Below are 11,624 nucleotides of genomic sequence, written 5' to 3'. Positions count from 1 at the left end.
TTTTATCTTGCATCAATATAAAATAAAAATTTATATAAAATATAGACTAGTTGAAAAAGCTTTTAACAATATTTTTTTATTATAATCATAATCCAAGTCAAACCAATAACCAAAATTTTATTGGATTGGTTTAGTTCAAAATTTGAAAAAAAATCAAAATTCAATATTGATTGAAATTTAATTTTACTCTATCACAAACTAATCTAGCACATAAATATTCCTACTTACTTCTTTTAAAAGTGATGATTGTTGATATATTTATTGGCTATTTGGTTCAAAAGAGGAGAAGGATTTTAATGGAAGTGAGGGAAAGGGAAGAGAGGGGAGGGGAGAGATTTTAATGAAAGGGATGGGAATAGGGATGTAATTATTCTTTTACTTGATTCCTTTTTTTTATCCATAGGAATCTAAGATAATAAATAGAAGTTCACAACAATTCAATCCACTAAACTAGATTTATAATTTTACTTTTGCATCCTTATGTCTTTAAATTTTGAAATAGGAGAGGGATTTTAAAAATAAATTTACTTTTATGTTCCTATAACTTTAAATTTCAAAAATAAGGAGAGATATTTTAGTTATTTCAATTGAAATGTTTTAAATCTTTTTTCTATCTCCTCCAAATCTTCTAACATTGAAGGAAAACTAAAATTAGATGAGGAGAAATTTTACTTTCCGTTGTTATTTTCCCACCTCTTAATTTTTTTTGAACTAAGCCATCTCTAGTTCCTTTCAATTAAATGCTATGATAACAAAGAGATCCAGATAGTATACACAAAATTAAATCACTCATATTCGATCGGTTGCTGACCATAATCAATAACTTTCACATATAGAAATTAACCAAGTATACCTAATCTCAAATAATGTACTAATAATTTATCTTAAGATTTAGTTGAAAGCCCACATGTTCTAGTCTTACAATCTGCATTGCAACTGCAGTATCATCCATGCAATTAATGCGTACATAAATGCGTGAGGGTCTTGACACAATGAAAATTTTCTAATTAGACAAACATGTCATGTATGACCTTATTATAGTCACACAAAAATTTGTCTGTACATTATATTCACACACAAGAAATATCAACAACTGTACGTATCAGCTTTTAAGTCTACCTGCCTGCTATAGGTCCCAACTCCTAAGTATCCTAATAAGATTTGACAACCCTTATATTAATTATAATAATATATTCAATTACACATCTAATCATATTCTTAATAATTCACCGAATATGTAGATCAATCGATAGAGATTATTTAAATTTGTTGAATAATTTCAAATTTAAGTATCAAGAATATAATTGAGTTAAATATTTTAAAAAAATTATTACTCGGAATAGTCTTGTCGATTTGAGAAAGATTACTTTCTAGATATCTACTATTTACATAAAAAAATATATATTTCAAATGATTCATAATTGCAATCATCCTAAGTCCCAAAAACAAGGAACATGTACGTGGAAGTCGTCCAACTCAGATGGAAATTGCATGTGGCTGCGTCCAACACATAATTAAATGAGAATGACGAGAGGGTCCATATTTTCAAGATGCTCTGTATGACTTGTGATCCAAATTCACAATATAAGTACAAAATTTTAGTACCACAAATGTTGGAACAGCTCCAATGTTAGCATGTGAAACCATGGATATGAAATCAAAGAAAAAAAATATGGTATTTAATAAAGACACGCCCCTTGTCTCATTTTTATTTATTTTTAATTGATGTACATTTTTTTATAATTATAGAAATGCGTACCACTTTAATTTCATTATGTTTCTTTTTTTTTTTTCTACCATGGCGATAATATGGATTGAATCTAAGTTTTCATGCATTTATTTCAATCCCCATCCCTTAGGCTGCCTCTAGTGGGTTTTCAATTTTTATGTTTCTAAAATTGTGAAAGATAATTATTTTCATTATTTTGATTACAAGTTATTATTTTTTCACAAACTCTTAAAGAGTATAAAGTAATGTGAATTTATTATTATTATTATTATTATTAAGGAAGCTGCAAAAGAACCCATACACGATTTAAGGTTCTCAACTTCAAGATATAAATGAAGCGAATCAAACCTTATTTGTCAAGAATAATTCAATTTTAGTTTAATTATGTATGCATTCCATAACAAAAGTGATTTTATGAGAAAAAAATAAATGCACAATATACAAATATTATTTTTTTTTAAAAAAAGCTATACAAATGCAATTAATAAAACAACGAGTATTCCGTTAGGGTTATATTTAGTGGTGAGAGATTTGGGTAGTATGGGGAGCTTTCTATTTTCATTCTACAATTTGAAGATGACACTCTTTTCCTAAGAAAGCCAACATTGAAGAACATCCTTACGGTAAAGAAAATCTTGAGTGCTTTGAAGTGGTGGCTGATCTAAAGGTTAACTTCTTTAAAAGTAAGCTTAATTGGGTTTATCTTCTAAAATCGGTACTTTTGTTCTTAATGTACCGTTTGATAAGTGATTGAAAATATTGTAACTTGTATCTAAAATTCTGTCTCTTATATTAATTCTTTAACATCACATTGGTGTCTGTTGAACATTATGTGCTAACTCTATTTGATTTCAAACTGTTAATTATCATCATTGTGTTCATAACTAGGAAGGAACTAGTATTGTCATTTGGTTTCCAATCATCTTTACTGGGTTTACACACGTATGGTTCAAGTGAATGACGCAGCTAGCAAGTTAGCAAGGCCGTATCTTCACACCCTCAGTTGCTTCCTTTATTGGCTCCAATTCTAGTTCCAATATTAATTAGGTGTTCGCAACCCAATTTGATTCGATCTCAAAAAGTCATCTAAATCAAACTTATAAAATATATGTCATTGATTTAGTTTAATTTTCATTTAAAATAAAATTCAAACCAAATTAAATCAATATTTTACAATTCAATTTGATTTAATTTTTATATTTTTTACTAAAATATTATTTTATTAAAACTTATATACTTTCTCTTTATATTTTAAATTAAATAACATTAAAAAATTGCTAATAACAATTTTCAAACTTATTAATATGTTAAACTTTATACAATAAAAATTTATCAATTTTTCATATTTTAAATCAAATAAATCTTAAAAAAATGATCAGGAGTTATATAGATTGTATAAATTTTATATAAATAACACCACAAAATAGTGTAAAACTCAAATAATATATACATAAAACACATAACACTAAAATAGTAATATTGATTAGTCTGAGAAAAAAATCATCCAAATAAATAAATAAAAAATCAATTTGATTCCTTTATCAGTTTTTTTAGCAGTTTTTTATTTTTATTTTATATCTATTTGGATTTGAACTCCATGATATTAACGGGTCTCGGGAATAGCATGTTGAACATCTTGAAATGTAGCAGCACGGAAACATATTAAACTTTTACTAGGGAATATAAATGTTTTAATTAATTTGAATGATTTTAGTTAAAAAAATGTAAATATAAACGTTGATACAAGTATTATCAGCAGTTAATAAATTAATAAATGAGCTTAATCGAGTAAAAATATTGCGTGAATCAAGTAACATCTGATACAATAACCAAGGCAATAACTTCTTGTAACTTCATCAGTTGAATTGAGTTCATTTTCTTTCATTCTGACACATCTTCAAGCACAAAATATGACCTCCTCCGAATTAACCATACCCAAGGTTATCAAATCAAGATGCAAAGCAAACAAAGAAGTTCGAATTATAAATATAGCCTAGGAATTAAGCAACAAGGTGTGGCAAAAATTCCAGACTGAGAACAATTACAAGAGTTTTTTTTTTAAAAAAAAAAAAAAAAACCAGTCACAGTTTGTACCCAATTACATCATAATTACAATTAATTCAGACCCCTAACACTATCCACTTCCTATCATTGTCACAAACAAAGCCATTCACTTTAAAATTTCACAACATATGCTACACTAACTGTCCTGATTATCCTTGCTGTAATACACTTTAGCACCTTAGATACTTTAACAGTTATTATTTTGAGATGTGATACCTCCCTTTGGCATGTGGTTCCCTTCATGACATTCTCCTTTACCTCATGCTGTACCCTTTGTGACCCTGTTCCCCTATAATAGTTCCCCATAACTGTTCGTGGCCATTAGATGCACTCTGTAACAAAACTGTTCCACTTGAAATTCCTTTTCATTTAACAATTTAAGCTTACAAGACTTTTCCATTTCTTTCACAATAATTGGTGAAAGAAAAGTAAAAAGAAAAAAATAATGAATCGTTGAATCGTGTGATTCGTATTTATGATACGAAATTGTACCGATTCATTAATGGATTGTAAGATTCAAAGCCATTTAAGGTTTATCATATATGATGCAAATCAATAGGTAGCCAAAATTGTCAAATCATATCAAATCGTGAATCATAAGATTCGAATAACTATGATCATAGTAAATGTGTTGTTTCATCTTGACACATCAACAAACATAAGAATGACCTTCTCATCCTATATTCTTATATGTTTTGAAAATGGACTGCATTTCCGAATCAATCTAGATATGACTAAAAAAAGGCAACGGAAGTTATTCTAGTACTATATAGGACGCAAGTCTAAAATCTCTTAACACCTAAATGTAAATTCAATAAAACTGCATACAATTGAAACCTCCTTTCTTTCCCCACACTGGTTCTGAATCTACCGTGCAATTGCAATTAAAACCCAAATCTGATGTGTTTCATCTGTATATATGTTACATGGATCACTTTTGCATTGGTTGGCCGAAGACAATTAAGTAAAGGAGCATATAAAAGGCCAACGAAAGAGGAATCTTAACCATGAAGGAGAAGATACTTGGTGAATTAAAATCCTGCTAAAGAGATGACAATTTCAACAAAATCTTACAAACAAGCAACTTGATATGCTTTTTTTCAATAATTCAAGAATTGATCCACATTTTCGAAAGGTGCAATTTGAAAATTACATATTCCATATGTATTGCTTGCCCGACTTATATTTCTTATATGCTTTTCCACATGACTATGTTACATGGAACAACAAACTATTTTTTGTCTCCAACTTCTTTGTTGTAATGAAATCATAGTCAGAAAAATGACAATAAAAATAGTCATGTGATGTGAAATATAGATGGTACCTTGATGTAGCAAGGTCCTTTGTATGATTTTTTAAAATTCAAGGAAGACACCATCAATTGTCTTGAGTTTTTCCATCTCCTCACTGGCAATTCCAGGATCAACATAACACAACTGAAGTAGAAACAAGACCATCAAGTCTCATAATACAATGTTGCAAGGCAATTACAAACTTCGGCTAAAAGAAAAACCTGGTACTGTAGCTTCCTTAGTGTGTGCACTCCTCTTTTTATGAATTTCTGCCATCCAACTTTCTCCCTAATTGATCTTTCTAGAGCAGCCGTTCTCTATAATGATAAGTGACAACATATGAGAGGATCTCATGCCACACACTCACGCACGCACACATAAAAAAAGATAAAAAGAGAGGAGTAGAAGAAAACATATCTACACCTACTTCAAACTGTATATCCTTACTTGTAGAGCTATACTAACCAGTTACCAGAAAAACTACCGGAAAGGATCATAAATATAATGAGGATTGCAATGAAAATTGGTTAAGCTTTGAAATTTGATCCGTGTTTTAATTGGTCAAGAAGAACTCATATGATATGTGTTAGAACCTCACCTGTGGGCCCTGCTACTAATGCGTCAATTCCACAACAGTTGGCAAAGCCTGCAATATGGAGAGTCTACACTAGAAGAAATAGGAAGGGGAGCAGGGAATAATTGCTGATGTGCAAGAGAGAGAGAGAGAGAGAGAGAGAGAGATGGTGATTGCTGTTCGGGAATACTGTTATAAGGGAATTTGTGGTAGTGTGAGGGGGGAGAGAATATGATGGTAAGTTATGGACAGAGAGCATTGGCCTCTGGAGGAGCTTAGCTCTGGGGAGTAGGAATATTGATTCCTCTGTATTGTGTCCTTTGATTAATATACATTTTCACATTCAGTTTCCAGAATTTAATGTTCTTCTTCATTATTCTATAATCCTTTGATAGTGGTTTCTATCAATATGCAAGTACAGAATTACTCACATCTATCTAAATAACAAGAAAATAGACATTAGCATGCAAATATATTACATGACCAGGATCCATAACCAGGAGACTGTATTGTGGAATTCCAGACCGTGGATGTTTGACTTGAATTCCAACTATTGTTCTTGAATGTCCATCGTGTTGAAAGTACAAGGGCCTGTCCAAGGAAAGCTTAATCGACTTAAAGCATCATAATAAACACAATTATTTGCTTGGTTAGAACATGTGTACCTAAAATGCACCCTCACTTACGTTTTGTGACTAATAAGAACTCGCCTCTGGCCAAATTAAACTATGAGAAAAGTAGTTCCACACAAAATCCAGAAGAACTCGATGACCCTCATTGTCTTGCAGTACTGTTTACCACTCTATCATCACTACTTTCTTTATCCACAGTGTCACGAATCTGGATAAAAGAAGAACATGTCTTTGCATCTTGGCAACAACTAGCTTGAGCAACAGCACGAGACAGATATATTTCCATTGGTCCATAAGTATTTGGTGCTTTCCTCTTCCTTGCATCATTAATTCTTACTAGCTCCTTTGCCCCTACACTTGAACCAGGGACAGATAGATAGATTGATTCAGATTTCCTTAGGACCAAAATTCACCACCCTCACCTGGAGACCAAAAGAACACAAAAGGGCAGCGCAGGAGCTCCAATCCATTTTTTTGAGCCCTAGATAGCATGGTTAAACTGATCAGCGCCAGGCGCATCAAAACCCCTTTCCCAAGCAATCTCAAGCCACCTCTGGAGTGATGGGATATCAGGAACAAACCCTGAACCACCATACATAGCTTCTCTTGGTTCTGCCCTTTGTGCCAGTAAGTGTGAGCTAAGTATTTGAATGTTACGCCAAACACAACCCCATCCAACTTCCTCAAACGGAATTCTCTGGAAATGATCAACATAACCTGACAAAATGCTTCTTGAGTTTTCACTGTCTGACTCCAAACAGGTGCTTAACAAGGCCATCAAACCCCTTTCAACCTTGTGAAACTCTCCCCTACTCTGCAAACCAAGCAAGCAAGAGATCTTTTCATCCATTTTCCACTCCCCATTATTTCTACCACCACACCAACTCTTACCAAGTTGCATCAAAATGCAAGCCACTAACATGTAGAATATGAAACAACACAAATGATGGAACCCTGATTTGAGGATCCAATTTTTAGCATCAAACTGGGGAACCTATCTGGACACTCTCTGGAATTGTGGAAAATAAAAAGGAAAAAGCAAAATTAGTGAAGGAGATGGAAAGAACAATGTCACAATCTCTTGGGAGAGATTGATAAGTTGAGGATGATTCACCACAAAGAATAAAAGAACTTAGGTTTCACACAAGAGCAAGAGAGGCACTATCTTAATTGTGTCTAATTCGAAAATTCATAAAAACTTCCAACAAGGTGTTTAAGGAGTCTATTTATAATAGGCCCAAAAATATAATTAAAAATAAAAATAAATTTTATTCTAAAAGTTGACTAAAATAAATAAACTTCACTTCTCCACTTCTTCTTCTCTTTCCTCCACAAGCAAGAGAATATAGTCTCTTGTCGAGCTTTTCTTGAAATCTCTCAAAGTGATTAATCCATCCATGTTGAGTCCATCTAAACCAAATTCTTCCTTCTTGGATAGTCCTCTATCATATCTCCTTCTTGGAAGAATTTGCCCTCGAATTGATGTCAAAGGTACCTACATCACAAAGATCCAAGTTAATAACATTAAAAGTGTTGCTCCCACCATAGTCTATTGGTAAAAAACAGTTTTACATGCATTATAGTTGATGCGCTCTAAAACTTGAAAAGAACCATCTATTTAGATTTTCTTTTGGAAGTAGACCTATTCTTTCTCAAGTGAATCCAAACTCAATCACCCAGTTTAATAACCATTTTCTTTCTCCCCCTATCGGAGTATCTAGCATATTGTTCAATCTTTTTCTCAATTTGTACTTCCCTCTTCTCATGCAAACTCTTAACAAAATTGACTTTAGAAAGCCCATCCCTATTCATCATATTAGAAGTGTTAGGCAAAAGTAACAAATTAAGAGGGGACAATGGACTAGAACCGTAAACTACCTCAAAAGGAGAATAAGAAGTAGTAGAACTTACTACCCTATTATAAGAAAATTCAGCATAGGGTAGACATTGCTTCCAAGCTTTCAAATTCTTACCTACCAAGCACCTTAGAAGTTGAGATAGAGTTTAATTTACTCGGATGACGGGTATAGCACATGGGCTCAAGATTTCTCTCACCCGTTCTTTTTCCATCAAGCTCTCTACTTGCCTTTGGATCTCCTTTGTCTCTTACAGATTGCTTCTATATGCTGGCTTATTTGGTAAGGAAGCTCTTGGAATGAGATCAATTTGGTGTTCTATCCCTCTCAAATGAGGTAACCCATGAGGGGTGTCTTTGGGAAAGACATCCCCAAACTCCTTCAATAATTCTTCCACACCTATAGCAATAGAAGACAAACAATAATCATGAGGCATTAGTAAATACATATGTTGCCTAGTTAGCATCACTCTATTCACCTTTTTTTCTCTCATGAAGGTATTTTTCTCTCATGAAGGTATTTTTCTCTCTTGATTTTCATCTTTTTTTTTTATCTCCACTCTTTTCTTTCTTTTCTCTCCTTTCATGCTTCTTTCTCTTTTCATCAATTTTGTTTTTCTTTTCTTTTCTCTCTTTGTTTTCTTTTCACTCTCATTTTTATTTGATCCTCACAAATCTCACTTGGAGAGAAAGGTTTAAGGGTAACCTTTTACCCTTTATGTACAAATGAAAATTTGTTTGTGACACCATTGTAGACAACATCCCTATCATGCTGCCAAGGCCTTCCAAGTAAGAGATGGTTAGCCTCTATAAGGACTACATCAAACAGTATCTCATTAACATTTTCAATAGAGAAGCATATAAAAACTTGTCTATCTACAACTAGCTCCCTATTCTCACTCAATCACTGTAGTTTGTAAGGCCTAGGGTGAGGGAAAGTTTTCAAAGCAAGCTTTTCAATCAATCTTTGACTAGCTACATTAGTGCAACTACCCCATCAATAATCAAAGAACATATTTTTCCCATGACCATGCACCTAGTATGAAAAATGTTTTCCCAAACACTTAAAACATTTAATAGAGCTCGCCTGTGAAGAAGTGAAAGTAGGATTAGAATTATTTTTACCAAGGGCAACACCTTTTTCATGAGATTTGAATTTGATCATCCCTTCTTCTTGAATGTCTCCTTATCTTTCCAAGTTGAAGAGCCATAGGGGAACTACTTGTATGTTTGCTTCCTCTTTAATTGCAGCTCCACCTTTATAGCTTGATGAATGAGATCCTCCAAAGAGGCATAATGGTGCAACTCTGCAATGTCTTGGATCTCCCTATTGAGACCATGCAAAAACCTTGTCATGGTGGCCTCTTGAGACTCCCCAATTTGAGCCCCGATCAAGGAAATCTCCATCTCTTTATAATACTCATTCACACTCCTATTTCCTTGAATTAGTCTTTGGAGCTTGTTGTGAAGGTCTCTCCCATAATAGGAAGGCACAAATCTATCTCTCAAAACTCTCTTCATGTCTTGCCAAGTATTAATCAAAGGCCTTCTCATCCTCTCAACATCACTCTTCACTTGATTCTACCACACTAAGGCATATCCCTCAAACTTCAGGAGGCCAATTTGATCTTTTTCTCTTCACTGTAGTTGTAGCAAGCAAAGACATGCTCAACCTTCATCTCTTACTCAAGATACACTTCAGGATCATAAGTCCATTTAAAAGTAGGGATGTTCACCTTCACTCCCTCAATCCCTTCCTCTCTTTGTCTACCTCCATATCTTCTATGATTTCTTCTCTCTCTATACCTCTCATTCCTCCATCCTCCCTCATCTTCTTCATACCCCTCATCTTCTCCATGAGAAGACTTAGATGATATGTCCTCTCTTCTTCGCTCTATATTTTCAATCCTCACACTTAAAGCTTCACTACTCCTGTGTATTCTTCCTAAACTCTCCTCATTCTCCTTTCTCATTCTCTCCATCCTTTCTTTATCTTCATAACTCATTCTTCTCATTTGATCACCAAGTTTAATCATCTCCGCCATGAGCCTTGTGGTTTTTGGAGATGGTGGAGTAGCATATTCACTTGTAGAAGCCATACCTATAAGAAAAGTTAATGCACAAGTAAAAAATAGAATAGGACCTCACCACTCAACTTAGTGTTTCACTCAAGTTCACTCGTGTATCACTCTTTCAAGGCTTTTTTCTTTTATAATATGCATTCTTTCCTTTTACCACTCTTGTTTCTTTTTATTTCTTATGCAAAACCTTCAAGCTCAAAATCAAGAAGTATTCAATGTGAAATATGTCACAAATCAAAACTCAACTCAAGAAGCCAAGAAAAGAAATACTCTAAGACAAAACTAAGGAATTTTAAAGATAAGCAAAAATAATGAAACGAATACTTAAAAGGAATGCCAAGGAAGAAAAACTAAAAGACTCCAGAATGAAGAAAAGGAATACTTAAATAGAAGTATGTAAAAACAAGAAAGACTCTGAATGCAAATTTTGTTTTTGCATTTTTTTTTCATTTTTTCTTCTTCCATTTTTCTATCTCTGCACTTTTTTTGGCACATAATTCAAATTCGAATGCAAATATGTGATTGGAAAAATCCAAATCTAGACTATAACAGAATATTGCCTCCAAATCTGAAAACTATATTTCTTTCTTTTTCACTTCTTTCTTTCCTTTTTTTGCACGAATTTTAATACTATATTTATAAAAAATACAAAAAGATATTGATACTAGATATAGTTCAAAAAATATAGATATACTCAAAGAAATAAAACAAATGAAGATAAAATAATAATATAGAGTTAAACAAAAAAATTGACAAAACAAACAAAAGAGGAAACACACATGAAACAGACAACACAAATGATAGGTAAAACCTGATTTCAAGAACCAAAGCTCTGGTCCCAATTGATGGAACCTTGATTTGTGGATCCAATTTTTAGCATCAACAAAAAACTGGAGAACCTATTGGAGACTCTCTGAAAGTGTGGAAAATAAAAAGGAAAAAGCGGAATTAGAGAAGGAAATGGAAAGAACAACGCCACAATCTTTTGGGAGATTGATAAGTTGAGGATGATTCATCACAAAGAATAAAATTCTTTGATAAGAACCAAATGTTTCACATAAGAACAGGGGAGGCACTCTCTTAATTGTGTCTAATCTAAAAATTCATACAAACTTCCAACAAAGTGTTTAAGGAGTCTATTTATAACTCCTAATAATCATAAATTAGGCCCAAGACCCAATAACTAATCTAATAATTAGAAGACTTAAAAATAACAATAAAAAGTAACATCCCATTACAAATCCAAAAATAGGCCCAAAAATATAATTAAAAATGAAAATAAATCTTATTCTAGAAGTTGCTAAAATAAATGAACTTCACTTCTTCTTTTTTCCTTCATGAGAGAATTTAGTCTTTTTCCAAACTCTTCTTGAAATCTCTTACTCCTTGCTCAAGTG

The 11,624-nt window shown here is 32.7% G+C and overlaps 1 protein-coding gene and 1 pseudogene across 1 annotated transcript; both read right to left on the bottom strand.

The window, feature by feature from the left end:
* Positions 1 to 3,664: 3,664 nt before the first annotated feature.
* LOC100800318 (zinc finger-containing ubiquitin peptidase 1-like) lies at positions 3,665 to 7,213 on the bottom strand (annotated as a pseudogene).
* Positions 7,214 to 9,828: 2,615 nt separating this feature from the next.
* LOC112999355 (lipid uptake coordinator A-like) lies at positions 9,829 to 10,245 on the bottom strand. Its single transcript, XM_026125416.1, has one exon. It carries the CDS (start codon positions 10,243 to 10,245, stop codon positions 9,829 to 9,831), a length of 417 nt encoding a protein of 138 aa, XP_025981201.1.
* Between the last annotated feature and the right edge of the window lie 1,379 nt (positions 10,246 to 11,624).

The sequence above is a fragment of the Glycine max genome, chromosome 14, assembly GCF_000004515.6.
Source record: "Glycine max cultivar Williams 82 chromosome 14, Glycine_max_v4.0, whole genome shotgun sequence".
Classification (NCBI taxonomy): Eukaryota; Viridiplantae; Streptophyta; class Magnoliopsida; order Fabales; family Fabaceae; genus Glycine; species Glycine max.
This window is presented reverse-complemented; position numbering and strand designations above follow the sequence as displayed.